Raw genomic sequence first — 16,905 nt, forward strand, 5'->3', positions numbered from 1 at the left:
TTCCAAGGCGCAAACCACTTTTAAGCTAAAAGAACATTAAGGCTCGTCTCAATTTTGCTAAAAAACATCTCAATGATTGCCAAGACTTTTGGGAAAATACCTTGTGGACCGACGAGACAAAAGTTGAACTTTTTGGAAGGTGCGTGTCCCGTTACATCTGGCGTAAAAGTAACACAGCATTTCAGAAAAAGAACATCATACCAACAGTAAAATATGGTGGTGGTAGTGTGATGGTCTGGGGTTGTTTTGCTGCTTCAGGACCTGGAAGCCTTGCTGTGATAGATGGAACCATGAATTCTACTGTCTACCAAAAAATCCTGAAGGAGAATGTCCAGCCATCTGTTCGTCAACTCAAGCTGAAGCGATCTTGGGTGCTGCAGCAGGACAATGACCCAAAACACACCAGAAAATCCACCTCTGAATGGCTGAAGAAAAACAAAATGAAGACTTTGGAGTGGCCTAGTCAAAGTCCTGACCTGAATCCTATTGAGATGTTGTGGCATGACCTTAAAAAGGCGGTTCATGCTAGAAAACCCTCAAATAAAGCTGAATTACAACAATTCTGCAAAGATGAGTGGGCCAAAATTCCTTCAGAGCGCTGTAAAAGACTCGTTGCAAGTTATCGCAAACGCTTGATTGCAGTTATTGCTGCTAAGGGTGGCCCAACCAGTTATTAGGTTCAGGGGGCAATTACTTTTTCACACAGGGCCATGTAGGTTTGGATTTTTTTTCTCCCTAAATAATAAAAACCCTCATTTAAAAACTGCATTTTGTGTTTACTCGTGTTATCTTTGACTAATAGTTAAATGTGTTTGATGATCAGAAACATTTTGTGTGACAAACATGCAAAAGAATAAGAAATCAGGATAGTTTTTCACACCACTGTATATAGGCATTACCACTGTATATAGGCATTATGTTTGCACGTGATGGACGTACGTCTTTTTTCAACCTACCGTATATACTCGAGTATAAGCCGATCCGAATATAAGCTGAGGTACCTAATTTTACCTAAGAAAACTGGAAAAACGTATTAACTCGAGTATAAGCCTAGGGTGGGAAATGCAGCAGCTACTGCTAAGTTTCAATAATCACAATAAAAACCAGTAAATTACATAAATTGAGGCATCAGTGGGGTATATGTTTTTAAATATTTATTTAAAAGAAAAACCGTAAACTAGCTCTGTAAGTGGAGAAGAGGGTCAACAAAAACAATATGAGTACTACCCTATGCTCATTGCGCATTGGCAAACTGGCAGCAGACCCGGTCCCGGAGGACACTTAAGGGGGAATAAGTATTGCGTGGGCCAGGGCACTGGAGGGTCTGGTTGCGGGTGGCCTAATTTGCACACAAAGGAGAGAGGGTGCTAGTCTAGGGGGACCCATGGCACCTGACTCGAGTATAAGCCGAGGGTGCTGAAAAACTAGGCTTATACTCGAGTATATACAGTAACTTACTATGTTACTTTATTTTCAGCAAGGACCTATTCATTAAAATTCATGTACAGCATTGTACAGTATACCACCCTTTTAAAGGAAAATGTGCCATTGGGGAACCTCTAAATAGAAAATTTATATTTTAAAGGAAAACTATACCCCCAAACAATGTAGGTTTCTATAAAAATATATCGCTTAAAACAGTGTTGAACCCCACTTCACCTAAATAAACCATTTTCATAAAAATATACTTTTTAAGTAGTAAATGTATCGGATCCCTTATCCAGAAAACCGGTATCCAAAAAGCTCCGAATTACGGAAAGCCTGTATCCTATAGACTCCATTTTAACCAAATTATTCAAAATTTTAAAACCGATTTCCATTTTCTCTGTAGTAATAAAACAGTACCTTGTAATTAATCCCAACTAAGATATAATTAATCCTTACTGGATGCAAAACAATCCTGTTGTGTTTAATGTTTTATTGATTTTTTAGTACACTTAAAGTATGGAGATCCAAATTACAGAAAGGCCTCTTATCCGGAGTACCCTTGGTCCTGAGAATTCTGGATATCGGGTCCTATACCTGTATGTGCCATTGGGTACTCCTCAATAGAAAATTGCAATCTTAAGTACAGGTATGGGAACTGTTATCCAGAATGCTCGGGACCAGGGGTTTTCCAAATAAGGGATCTTTCCGTAGTTTGGATCTCCATAACTTGTCTTCTAAAAATAATTTAAATATTAAATAAAACCAATAGACTTGTTTTGTTAGAGCTGCATTATTTCTGGTCATGTGATCTTTCAGGGAGCACACAGACCATCACAAAATGGTGGCTCAAGGGAAAAGATGAAAAAGGGCAATATTTACTGATATATATTCTAGTTTGGTAAGATTCTTTAATAGGTCAGTTAATATAAACTATAATATAATCTGTTGGTCAAGTATTCCTTCTGGGATATAGTTTTCCTTTTAACTCAAGTGGCGCACCTTCTGGTATACATAGGGGCAGATTTACTAATCCACGAACGGTCCGAAGGCGGGCGAATGCGTTATTTCGGTATTTTTGCGACTTTTTCGTCACCGTCACAACTTTTTCGTATGTTCCGTGACTTTTCCGTCGCTGTCGCAACTTTTTGGTATATTTTCTGCGACTTTTTCGTCGCCGTTGCGAAAAATCGGATTGGTTTTCCGCCGTTTACAATCGCTCAATACGAAAAAATCTCGACGCCGACAAAATAGTTGCGCAAAACATGATAAAGTCGCGGCGGCGACGAAAAGACGCCAAAATTTTCGTTTCCAATCCGAATTTTTCCTTTTCGGGATTTGGATTTGTGGATTAGTAAATCTCCCCCATAGTGTTTGAAACCTAAAACCACCTCATAGCTAGCCCTCTACATATAATATCTTGTGATGATTAATCCCCATTAGTATACTCATTTATAATGTAATTCATAACATTCTCTAGCTATTTTAGCAATAGTTAGATTTATTAATTACTTACATTAAGAGGAATCATGAGAAGTCCATAAACTTGTCTAGCTGTGTAATATATTTTCCTTTCATCATACTGTATAAAACATATGCTGTAAAAATCAGTAAAATGTGTTAATGAAGAACAAATTAATTGCACCTTTAATATATCTGCGTCCAGAATGCATCTGAATTAGATAAAACAAATTTATTAACCTGTTCATACAAGGGTAGAATTTCTTACTTTAGCTCATATTCATTAAAAACATATCTTTATAAAAAATGTAATATACCATACTTGATGGTCTCTGAATGAGCAATATAAAAATACAATAAGCAAAATCTGATTCAAATAGTTTCCTTTTTTCCTAGCCAGATACAGCCGTTCTTATTTTCCTATTGGAAGTATCAAGGTGTTCCTTTAATTATGATTAAAGGTGGTACCTAATTAATAGTTTACAGTTCAAAATAAATTATTATTTTATGAGAGCTTGCTTACAGCTTAGTTATTATTGCTTTTCATTCATTCTGTTGCGCCTCTGAAGGGTTAATAATGACAGTTTATTTTCAGTGTTCTTAAATGAATGAGCTAAACATTGAATTTTTTTTTAACAGGCAAACTGCATATAGTGCCTTGGAATTTTTCATATTTTATTTCATATAAAAAAGAAGGATCCTCTAGGGGCGAGAAGAGACAACTGCCATTGACTTAATGATCTCTGCAAGTTTTAGTTGGTGGATTGTCAGATTCGAATTAAATAGAAAGATAAGGAATACAAATTAACAATAAATAATAAAAATAATATTAATATTGCAGCCTCAAAGAGCTAGCGGGGTCGGTGACCCCCATGTGAAAGCTGGAAAGATGTAGGCAATGAAGGCAAATAATTCCATAACTATAAAAAATAAATAATGAATACCAATTGCAAAGTTGCTAGGTATAGCTAGTATATTCTATAGCATAATAAAATTTATCTTAAAGGTGAGCCACCCCTTTAATAAACGGTCCCCTCTGTGTGTAGTAAAGTTGTTAGTATTGTGGCAGAATGCCATGAAGGCAAAAGAACAGGTGATTGAAAAGCACATTAAAGTCCAGCTGTAAATTTGCCAAGATCAGGCTTCAACTAAAAGTGAGTGGCCATGCATGAAGGAGACTAGTGAGGAAGGTCACCAAGAGACCTATGACTAGTTTAAAGAAGTAACAAGCCTCAGTGACTTAGATTGGAGAGAATAAGCATATAACAACTGGTTATGGGTGCTTTCCCATTCACAGCTTTATGGGACAGTGGCAAACAGAAAGCTACCTTAAACTAAAACTCACAGATTGTACCTATAGATTGCCAGAAGGCACGTAGTCGGGTCTGATAAGACCAAAACAGATATTGTTGGTGATCAGACTAAATACCATGATAAACATACCATCCCCACTGTGATGCATGATGGTGGCAGCATCATGTTGTGTGGCTGCGGCAGGCCCTGGAACGCTTGTGGGGGTAGAGAGTAAAATAAATGCTGAATAGTGCAAATTAATCCTGGAGGAAAGCCTGATGCTTTGGGGAAGGATTATTTTCCAGCAAGACGATAGACCTAAGCATCAATCCTAAACTATTCAAGAATGATTTCGGATTTCAATCCAATACAGGCTTCAAAGTCTAACACATGAAAGTCTGTTTTTGTTGATGTTTGGCAAAAAAACAAAATTAAATCCAACACATTCAATGTTCTATTTTACGAATTTAATTTTTACATTTTACTAATATAAACTGTTTATTTTTGGAGAGTAATAATAATAAATAAAAGGTGAACATTATTTAAAGGAGAACTAAATCTTAAAAATGAATAAGGCTAAAAAAGCCATATTTTATATAATGTAGTTCCTGCACCAGCCTAAAGTTTCAGCATCTCAATAGCATCAATGATTCAGGACTTCAAACTTGCCACAGAAGCTCCTCATGTTGAAAAGTGTCTGCCACACTCACATGTTCAGTGTTCTCTGAGCAGCAGTTGAGAAGCAAATTATCAAGCAGAAAATTAGGTTTAACTGTCAGATATGCTGATGCTACAGAGCTGATTATTAAATTCTGATGCTAATTGCACTGGTTTCTGAGCTGCCACATAGTAATTGTCTGTATTAATCACTAGTCAGCCTTATTTTGCAACATTTATGTTCTGTATATACAGTATATTGTAAATCCTGTCAGGTGATGTCTGAGGGAGCACACAGCCCATCACTAAATGGTGGCTCTAGCTGTAACAGGAAGTAGTGTGGGAGTAAAAGGCAGAACTCTGTCCATTAATTGCCCATGTGGCCTAGTATGTATGTGTGCCTTGGCTTGTTTGTGTGCACTTTGAAACCTATTATCCCAGGAGGCAGCCCTTAATTTTTTAAAATGGCAATTTTCTATTAAGGATTACCCAATAGTACATACTACAGGTATCGGACCCCTTATCCGGAAAACCGTTATCCAGAAAGCTCCGAATTACGGAAAGCCCGTCTCCCATAGACTCCCATTTTAATCAAATAATTCAGAATTTTAAAACTGTTTACTTTTTCTCTGTAATAATAACACAGTACCTTGTAACTGATCCCAACTAAGATATAATTAATCCTTATTGGATGCAAAACAATCCTAATGGGGTTAACTAATGTTTTATTGATTTTTTAGCAGAGGGAGATCCAAATTACGGAAAGACCCCTTATCCGGAATACCCTTGGTCCCAAGTATTTTGGATAACAGGTCCTATGCCTTTACTAAAAAAGTATATTTATATGAAAATGGTTTATTTAGAAGAAGCAGGGTTTACATATGAGCTGGTTTATGCAATATATTAATTACTGTATCAGGAAGTAGTGTGGAAGCAAAGGGCAGAAATCTGTCTATTCATTGGCTGATGTGGCTTAGCATGTGTGCCTTGGCTTGTTTGTGAGCACTGTGAATGCTGTGATCCCAGGAGGCGGCCCTTAATTCTTAAAATGGCAATTTTCTATTTAGGAGTATCTAACAGCACATACTACTAAAAAAGTATATTTTTATGAAAATGGTTTATTTAGATGAAGCAGGGTTTTACATTTTTTATAGAGACCTACATTGTTTGGGGGTATAGTTTCCCTTTAAAGGCATTAACAGAATCTGCCATCACAACATCACTCAGAAAGCCAATCCAAAACCTCACTGCTGTATAAACTTCACATGGAAAATTGGCATGAAGCCCATTTAACAAGATTAACTTGCAAATATTAGTCAAGCCTTATAAAACGGATACAAAATACATGGCCTCTGTGAGGTTGCTTGCATTAAGGACCACTAATTTTATGTTAGTAGATAATTTGCCCAAGGATTATGGCACACGGGCATGTTTTCTTGGAGTGTATTTGAAGAGTGCCAGTGCTAGTGATGGCAAGTGGTTTACACTTGAATTGGATACAGTGAGTCAGGTTCATTTCCCCTGGCTGAAGTCTGCATGCAAAGAATATGCCATTTGTTCAAATAGCAAAATGAGACATCATTGATAAATATGCTCCTAAAAATTTCATACAAGCGAATAGAGTGGTAAAAATTCCCCTCTTGCAAACTGTGGCATTATAGATATGTCCCCAAGTCTTGCTATTACTCTTAGATCTGCATCCATAATGACATCCCTCCTTTCCTGTTAGATCCTTAGTAAACAGTTGTTTCAGGGGGCAAATGACTCTGCTGTTATTATAATATGCCTGCTTTTTTCTTCATTTCACCAATTATACTCATTATACAAGTAAATGTACAGTGGTTTTCTGTGCATTCTCAAATCAGCTTTTCTCATTAGGGCCCTCAGATCTAATTATGTTTGTCTTTGTACTCGAAGAAAGCGCAATTTTATCCTTTAAAATTGGAACCTAGGAAGGAAACACCATATCAAGTAAATACTTTCATTTATTTCATTTATTCTGTTTGCAAAAAAGCATTGAAAAAATGATTAATATATATTATGAAATGTCACGGCAAACTTGCTAGCTTACTTCCTTTAGACCTTATGCACAGCTGTCCAAGATGCATCCCACTGAATTGGTTGAAGCATAATCACGTGCCAGATACCATACATCATCACAATTTACAGAGCTGTGGCAAAGTAACCACATGCGCCTTGCATATAAAATTACATTAAAGAACATGCATAGGTTTTCAGCAACTCAGTTAAGCTTAGTACAGGGAATGGGACCAGTTATCCAGAATGCTCAGGACCTGGGGTTTTCCGGATAAGGGGTCTTTGCATAATTTGGATCTCCATACCTTAAGTCCACTAAAAAATCATTAAAACATTAATAAAATCCAATAGGATTGTTTTGTTTCCAATAAGGATTAATTGTATCTTAGTTGGGATCAAGTACTAGGAACTGTTTTATTATTACAGAAAAAAATATATTTATTCATATATTAGCTTTACAGTCATTTACTGATGTAAACTTATAGAACTATAAAGCTGGTGCTGAATATCAGACAAGTGTAAAGGTAGTTTGCAAAGATATAGGCAAGTAATCAGCTCTATATGCTGAGCCAGGGAGAAGAGAAATCTTTTCCCATGTCTGAAAGTATCACATTCATGCTATGAGTTTCACATTCCACGCTGAAATAAGATCTGTGAGTATATGGGCTAGGTGCCCCCTAGTGTAAAGTCTAAGGATATTAGATGTGAAAGGAGACGCAAGGCTTTAGCAGTGGTGATTTATTACAGGTCACAAAACTATGATGTTTCTTTTGCTATTTAAGAACTGGGTTAATTTTTTTTGTATACAAAACAATCGTATACTGCCAAAAATACATACGTAAATCTAAAAAAAAGGAAACATAAGAAAAAGTTCAAACATTTCCCAAAAAAATAGTAAATTAGTAACATTAGTACCTGAGTTTTATTAGTGCTTGAGTTTTTTTCCCCTCAGGTGATCAGTGAGTGACACACAGAGCATCACAGGATAAAAATAGATGTAAAAGAGTAATGTATATATAATTTATATATATATATATATATATATATACATATATATATATGTATATATCAGATATGTATGTCACATTAGGGATTCCTTTTCACTAACTTATTACTATAAAATGATCTGTTGGTTAAGTTTTTATGGTTAAGTTTTATAATTTATTTTGTGACTTGTGTGCAGTTTGGGAAAGTTTTAATCTACATAACATTACTGTAATAAAGCAATTAAGCCTATTATTAAGTGACTGCAATACTTGTTGTACAACTTATCCGGTACACCCTCTGTTGTGGCACTAAGACGCCTCACCCAGAATCTTCTGGTTCAGGTAGTTCATTTGAAGCCACGGTTACAATTTGTGAGCCACTTCTTTGTATATTGTCTTTATATTTTTATGGCTGATGTTGTATTATCATATTTTTCAGACTGGTTTACTTTGGGTTTACAGTTATCATTATGTGTTGCACCCAGGTGTTTTATGTAGTATTTGCTTTTTTGATGCACTTTTAGGAACTAGAGAGTTTGGCGGTAGATTAAATGCAGAAACTGATGATTGGGTTTATAACCACTTTAAACCTATAAATGAACTGTGTGAATGTCAGAACGTTTTATGGGACGTATACAATATGGGGTATGCATGTAGGGAAATATCTGCTCTACACTCCGTACTAGTTTTTGTAAAATTGCAAACCACATTGCTTCCAGGGAAGATACATTAATAACTTTAATAGACTGACAGCACTTTATTCCAGACACTTTTCATTTTGTGCTACAGAAATCACTGTAATCTCCTTTTTTATGGTCAAGTACAAGATTAGTGGATTAAACTGTGAAAAATATTTTTGGATGTTTAAATCAATATATACTGAAATCCCTGTATTTTCTTCTGTCTTTACAGCCACCTCCTCCTTTGAAGAGTAGCAGCAACTAATCAGTAGATAGAGACGGGAACCAAAAAGAAAAAAGATGTCTGCTCGAGGGGGGAAAAAGAAAACCACCAAGCTGTCCCGCTCAGCCCGAGCCGGAGTCATTTTCCCAGTGGGTAGAATGATGCGCTACTTGAGAAGAGGAACTCACAAATACAGAATAGGCATGGGGGCACCTGTATACATGGCTGCCGTTATAGAGTACTTAGCAGGTAAATCTTAAATTGCAGATTCATACTAATAGAAAGGATTTCTACATGTACGTTTGGATAGTAGACACTGCATAGTAGATGTATTTGCATTTTTACAGTAAACTGGAGAGATACGGTATTAAAAGGGGTCACAGAACAATCCATGTGCATAAACTAATCACACACTACAAGGGTACCGGCATCAACGGTTGGGCTGTGAATTTAAGCAAAAATAATTAGCTTTTTGCATATATTACCTGTACTTTTTTTATTAACAAGTAAATAGGTGTATACATTGTACATACAGATTTACATACAAAAAAATCTAATACAAGATGGATGCTGACACAATCTAATAATATATATAGAGGCACATAAAGACAAGTGCCTCAGGCACCTTTAAAGAAAATATGCCCCATCCATTACATTCTCTTTGCACTCAGATAGTGTTATCATATGATTAAGGCTTTAGGCAGGAAAATACAGTGGCATTTCAGGGGCTGCTGCTGTGCTCCCCAACCTATGTGCACCTACCCCTTTAGCATCAGAGGGGGTCAAGGGGGAAGCCAAGTCGCTAGTGCAGAGAGTGATATTGAGCTCTTAAAGGGGTTAGTCACCTTTAAATTAATTTTGAATATGACATAGATATATATATATATTCTGAGACAATTTGCAGTTGGTTTTTATTTTTTTTATATTTTGTGATTTTTTTAGTATTGTTTTAGCTCTGTAGCTTAGCAACATTTTAGTTATTTAGCTTTTTTAGCACATAGCAATAGTTTTATGGCTGCATGCCATGATCAGTGACCCCTTTTGAATGCAGGTAGAAGAGAAAAGCAGCTCATTCAAAAACTATTAAAAAAATGAAGACCCAAGTGCAGAGTTGCTGGGAATAGAACATTTTATAACACCCTATAACATAATATAAAGTTGAGCCACCCCCTTAAAGTTACCAGAGGAAGCTTTTGGAAAACTGGCCTCTCATTGCTGGTTGGTTGCTTTTGGTTATCTGAGGACTAACACATCTTGCACCTACATTACTACTTTTATGTTGTCAAAATGTAAAATACCACAAAGGCAAGAGGGTCACACATAGCCAGTGGACCACCTGGTTACTACATTTTCCTTAGGCTAATACACATGGGTCTATCTGCTGCCTTCCGTACCTTGCACGTGTGTTTACTGGCACAGGATCAGCGTGAACACACAAACAAATTTCAGTGGGCAAAAATCACTAATGTATGCATTTTTGCTCTGAAATCTGCTCTGTATAGTTACTGACAGGCTGGTCCAGGGCGCATTCGGCAGTGGATCAACTATTCAACCTGCGTGCCATTAGCCTTATAATTTATTTCAATTAAGATAATACTAACTCATCCTGCAGTTTAAGCCTTATCTAATCTTCTAATTTCTTTAAGGTTCACTAGGCACATTCTTTTATCTCATCTTCTAAACACTTTCAGTTGTGTTTTAATCCCATTACAAACTAGAAGGGTACCAGGCCCAAAATGACTAGTTGGAATATACCATTAATAGTTTTAGAAATACTAAAAATCTGTGCTTGTAAAAGGTATTGACCTGTGAAAGAGAACAATTCAGCAGAAATATTTTAGTACAGCCAGTCAAAATATTTACTATTAGAAAGCATTTATCAAATAAGAATTCATAAGAAAAATATTAGATTTATAGAAGCACTGTCATGCAAAAAAATCCATAAGTAAGGACTAATAATACTTCTACAAATATTTCCCTCTTGTACGTTTTGCAAATGTAATCAATGTAAGTATAAAGCTAAAGCTGTTACCATTAAATGACAAACCCATAACCAGGCAACAAAATGATTATTGCTTGACAGATGCTGCAGGCTCACTGTGGAGTCGTGGCTAAAATATAAACACAGGAGTAGTAAAAAAAAAAAAAAAAAGAGAGAGACTGAGGAGTGTTTATGCACATCAAAGCATACTCTCAAAAATTATATTAACAGTCAGGATTTATAAAAGTTTTATTGTCCTACTAACTAAACATTTGTAGGCAAAATGAGTTCAGTTAAAAAGAAAATTTCTTTTTAAGAAATTAATATAGCATTTGTAGGCTAAATGTCAGTTCTAGCATTCTGCCAAAACTCAAGGGAAGTAACTGCATCAGTGCCCCAGTTGGCAATACCATTTTATATTCACAATGAGACAAGTTAGGGGCACAGCTTTCTGCAGTTTCTTGCCAATACAATACCATTTCCTCGTTAACAACACCTTTAACAAGGTTCGCCAGTGTGTTGGTCAGCTCTCATTGATTGTTACATACTGCCAGTCCCACTCAGCAGATACCATAGCCCCACTTTGGGAAACTGATGTTAAATTAGTGAGTGGTGAGTTTATTTGATACCCATTCATCCACAATGTCCTGCAGATGTAGGATGCTGGTTGACTAGCCAAGAGATAGTGTGGTACTAATGCAGTGTACATCAACCTGTGTTGATGAACTCCAAGTTTCTTAAAACTGAATGTTTGCCATGTGGCATCACACTAAAGTTAAAAATATGCTGCATAGAAACAAATGTAATCTGTAACAAGTCTCCTAATGAATTAATTAGTTAAGCAGTGTTTAAACATTATTTGTTACTCGCTTTGAGGGAATAGGGTGACAATACCACAGCAAGAACAACCAGTTTGTAATAGCTATTATAAATACTAGGAAAGAATTGAACAACTTTTTGCATCTGATTTGTATCTCATATGCCCTATTTAAATCTACGCACAGGAAAACAAATGGTTCCAAACAGTTCCAAATGGCAACTTGTGCCTTACCCTTACATAACACATATAAAAACTATAAATAATTTGTAATCTTAAAATGTTATATTACGTTTAAATTCTTTTCTGCCCCCCCCCACACAGGAACACATTCCTTTTGCTAAAAGTTGTATTTTTCGTTTTCAGGCACAAAGAATACACAATGACTGTAGGCAGTGGTGTGATAATTTGCAATGCTTGTTTACATTCTGTACATAACTCATAACTCTGTTTCCAACTGTAACATAACTCATTTATTAGAATATTATTACTGATGATTGTATCTCTCATCAAAACTGGGTATTGATGTGGTAGTGCTGCTTCATAAATTTCAAAATGCTTTTCAGCAAGGAGCTTGGTTCATTTCAGGTCCAGCCGATCTGAAAGTGTGCTGGGCTGCTTTAAACTGTTACCAAAGCAGGGAAGGGAATCTTTTTGCTATTTAGTCCCGAGGTTTCAGCCCTTGGTCTAGTAGCCCATATTGGCCATTCAGCATGTATATCTACTGGTCATCTCTTTGAAATCAATTGATTGATGTGGGTTGCTAGACCTTTACAGAATTTTGAAAAGGTTAGAAAGCAGAAAGAATGAGAATTCTGCATGATTTGAAATAGTATAAATGTGTTTTTGATATTTATGTTAAATTGTTGAGAACATATGTAAGAAATGGTTAAATATTATTGTGTTTTAATTAGGGATGCAACTAATTCCAGATTCGGTTCGGGATTCGGCCGAATCCAGCCTTTTTTTGATGGATTCGGTTTCGGTCGAATCCACCGTCCTGGCTGAACTGAATCCTAATTAGCATTCGGAAAGGGTTAAAAAAAATGGGGGGGGGATTTTAACCCTTCCCAATCCTAATTAGCATATGCTAATTAGGATTCGGTTCAGGATTCGGGAGAATCCATCAGGGTGGGTTTGGGGGTTCGGCAGAACCCAAAAAAGTGAGTTTGGTGCATCCCTAGTTTTAATCCATCCAACCATATGTAATAATAGGCACAAAGTTTGCCCAGGTACATTTACCCATAGCAACCAATAAAATGCTTGATTTTAATAAGTGGCCAGTAATTGTTGATTGGTTGCTATTAGTGATTAGATAACTCCATGGAATGTTATCCAAATATAGAGGAGAGCACCATAAAGCAGAATTCTGCTAAAATGCTATTTATTTCAGACCAAAAAACACAACATGTTTCGGGCAGTGTGACGCCCTTTATCAAGTGTGGCTCAGCGGTGTGCCTTGCGAGGATTGATGCATCAAGCCTGATCTAAGGGCTGTGCGGTTGAATACCTATTTGTTAACTCCATGGAATGTTGTTACTATGTTTTACCTCTTACAGTTTTAGAATTGTTAATTAGTGATGAGCAAATCTGTACTGGTTTGCTTCAGAGAAAAATTCGCGAAACAACAGTAAAATTCCATAAACGCAGAAAAATCCACAAAACGCGTTTGTCGTTCAAATTTTTTTTGCACATTTTTGCTGAAGTTTCGATAAACAATTTGCCAATGTCAAAATGCAGAAATTCGCGCCTGGCAAAAAATTCGCTCATCACTATTGTTATTCTCTGTTTCTATCTCATTCATAGCTGAAATCTTAGAGCTTGCAGGAAATGCAGCCAGAGACAATAAAAAGGGGAGGATAACCCCAAGACATATCCTTCTAGCAGTTGCCAATGATGAAGAACTCAACCAGGTATGAACTTTATCTTGTTTATCAATGCCTAGAATTATGCATTACCCTTATTAGAGTATAACTTTTTGGTGCTATATAAATTAAACAATACAAAAACATGTACGTTAAGAGGGGTAAAAACTGGAAACTGGTTGGGAAAGGATGCAAAATGTTTTAGGAAAGACAAAACCTATAGGAATGAGTGAAACGTGTTTTTTTACAAGAAATTCTGCAATTTTTGTAGCTAAAAAAGGATTTTTTTTTGGAATACGGATAGTAGGGTTCAGATTTGGTTAAGTAATTAGCAGAATTTGTATTTGGATGAATCCTGACATTAACAATTTGATGCACTCCTTAGTTATATGTAAGGGATTTAGGGAATCCTGCATGTATTTACATGTTATAAAGCTTATTTGTAAAGGCACAGAATGCAAATGCAATATTGCTTTGAAGAAAGAGGAAGATATATACAAATTCTCTCACTGGGTACAAGAATGGACAAGCAGAGGTCATGTTTCTTAAACATATGTAATGTAATTTTTCCGTGAGAGACTATGGGGCACATTTACTTACTCACGAACGGGCCGAATGCGTCTGATTGCGTTTTTTTCATAATGATCGGTATTTGGCGATTTTTCGGAAAATTGTCGCGACTTTTTGTTGCCATTCCAAATGTTGCGCAAAATCTGGCGATTTTTTTCGTAGCATTACTACTTGCGCGAAAAGTCGCGACATTTTCGTAGCCTTCGCGCCGAGTACGAAAGGTTCGGATTCATTCAAGCTTCAGTATGGTGACTTTTCTTGGGCCAGGTTGGAGCTGCAGGGTGCCATTGAGTCCTATGGGAGGCTTCCAAAATCATGGCTGAAAGTTTCGCCCGCCACTTACGAGCGCTCAATACGAAAAAGTCAAGACAAGATACGAGCGCATCGTAATGGCTACGAAAAACTCGCGTTTTTTCGCGCAAATCGTATTGGTAACGAAAAAATTGCGACAATTTCCGAAAAGTCGTGCGGAAAAAATCGCAAAAATATGAAAAAGTCGCAAAATGTTCGTTTTCCAATCGGAATTTTTCCAATTCGGGTTCGTGGGTTAGTAAATGTGCCCCTAAGTATCAAGTATGTATTGCAGTGTGTCAGTTATATTTTATATTGTTGTAAATATAAAAAACTGTTCATTAGAGACACAGTTAAATTATTATAGTAGCCTTTGCTTATGCTAATTTCTGTACATATTCATTAACTCTAGCTGCTCAGGGGGGTAACGATCGCCAGTGGAGGCGTACTGCCAAGAATTCATCCTGAGCTGCTTGCTAAAAAGCGAGGCTCCCGTGGTAAGGAGACCATTCTTTCTCAGCCAGTGGAGAAGAAGAAGAAGAAGAGTGGTAAATCACTGGAGAAGAGCCTGGCAAAGAAACCAAAATCTGGCAAGAATAAACTGCTTAAAAAGGTAGGCATATATAGCCTAATAAAGAAACCCACAATTCATTTGTAATTAACAGAGAAGCCCTTTTTAGAATTACCTTTTAGTATGATGTAGACATTGTTATTAAGTCTGTTTACAGTTGGGCCTATTCTTTTTTGAGTCTTCTTTTTGAATCATTTGACTTTCTGTTCTATCTCTTTCTGAGACCCTAGCAACCCAATAAGAGATTACTTAATGCATTCAAATTTCACATAGAACAAAAAAAAGGAAAAATAATTTCAAATTGACTTGTTTTTTTGATGTATGCCTCTTGTGAACCTCTATTAGAAAAGTCAGAAACAATATACAGTCCGATATAACCAAAGTCTTACATTATAATAGATACTGAGCATAGTGTTTAAGGCTTATGGGCTTATTTATCTATTTTCGAGCTTATAAATTCAAATTTGCATTTCAAAAGCCTGCTCATTAATAAGGAAAACTTGAATTAAAAAAAAATTGAAAATCTTGAATTTGTAAATTTACAAATTGAAAAAATGACTAAAACAACTCAAAAATCTCGAATTCAAAATATGACTTGACTTTGCCTAGGATAACTCCCATCGATTTCTATATAAACTTGCTCATAAGCTTTGGGATGCTGAAGTTACATTCGAGTTTTCAGAATTTTTGCACATAATAAATATCAGCCATTCAAGATTTTAAACCATACTTCGAAATTCTAGCACAAAAAAATCAAACTGGAATAAATCCCCCTTAGTGAAGAGAATTAAGTCCTCTGGTGTAGATGGAGTTTCCTGCTCAAACAGGAAAGAGACCCAAAGCAACTCATGGAGGCAGCTCTGTCAACATTCCGATTTTAGTGGTGATAGAGTTTTTAGTGGTTTTTACATTTTCCTACAAATCTTTGTGGTCCCAAAACATTTGCCTGTGGTGATGAGTTAAGTTGCTAGAAATGAATTGTAGCCATTTATTATCCCCTTTCAAAATAAGTAAGGAAGAAAGGAATAAAGTACAGCAAATAAAACCACTCACTGATCTTCTATTATTTTTCATTATTGCACTGTATTACAGGGCTATATGGCAGTATAAGACTGTATATATACTACATCTTTAAAGATAGTTTGTTGTCAATGTGTTTTTTTTATAATGCTGTGATCTCTTCAAAGGATAAACTGGCAGATGGAAAAGAAGGGGCATCCAGTTCAACCTCCGATGATGGACCTGGAGATGCATTTACTATTCTTTCATCTAAGAGTCTAATGGTTGGACAGAAGGTGAGCATGTTCTTAAATATTGATTTGATTTTCATTCAAGCCTTTGGACTGTTATTAAAATAGGTTAAATAAATAAGTTGTAAAATAAGCAACGACAGACCTAACTTATTACAAGGTGCAGCGCATGTGAGGTTCACTACTTATCAGTCAGCAAAATCTGCAACTAAAATTACAAATTTCAGATCAAAATGGATTTGTTTCCTTGCAATATTCTGCAGATCTCAAATTTATTTGCTATATGAAGCCTGTTGTACCTTAGATGAGCACAAACAGGAACACATTTAAATCTATATTGTGATATTATTGGGGTTTTTGTTCTACAATTACGTTTTTCAAAATATAAAAAGCTCACCTTAAGTTCCTTAAGTCTCCCCATATTTCACCTGTTCAGATGATCAGAAGCCAAACAGGAAGAAAAAACGCTGAGCTGTGTAAAGAAAGTTCCCATAATGCCTCACTCCTGCACCGAGACCAAGTGTACATGCTCAGTGTGTAAGACTATGAGTCAGCTTCCTGCTTATTGGCTCAGATCCACATTCCTAAGGGGGGGGGGAGTGAGTTATTAGCATTCTTAAGGGAGGGGGGAGCAGGAGAGAGCAGAGAGCTGCGTGTCTCTGGCACATGAATTACAGGCACAACAAATCTTTTGACAGAGAAGCAGTGCAGCGTTTCTGTGAGTGCTTACGGCTGTATTTACATAGACCTTTCTGATAAAGCTTACTTAGTTTTTACCTTTCTTTCTCCTTTAAAAAA

At 36.3% G+C, this 16,905-nt stretch overlaps 1 protein-coding gene across 1 annotated transcript in view; it reads left to right on the forward strand.

Moving 5' to 3' along the window:
• macroh2a2 (macroH2A.2 histone) overlaps window positions 1–16,905 on the forward strand; it is a 49,956-nt gene that overhangs the window by 28,314 nt on the left and 4,737 nt on the right. The window contains exons 2-5 of the mRNA NM_001006924.1: window positions 8,772–9,011; window positions 13,367–13,473; window positions 14,699–14,899; window positions 16,045–16,152. Coding sequence (NP_001006925.1) covers window positions 8,840–9,011; window positions 13,367–13,473; window positions 14,699–14,899; window positions 16,045–16,152 — 588 coding nt within the window. The 5' untranslated portion in view covers window positions 8,772–8,839. The remainder of the gene's footprint in view (window positions 1–8,771; window positions 9,012–13,366; window positions 13,474–14,698; window positions 14,900–16,044; window positions 16,153–16,905) is intronic.

The sequence above is a fragment of the Xenopus tropicalis genome, chromosome 7 (assembly GCF_000004195.4).
Source record: "Xenopus tropicalis strain Nigerian chromosome 7, UCB_Xtro_10.0, whole genome shotgun sequence".
Classification (NCBI taxonomy): Eukaryota; Metazoa; Chordata; class Amphibia; order Anura; family Pipidae; genus Xenopus; species Xenopus tropicalis.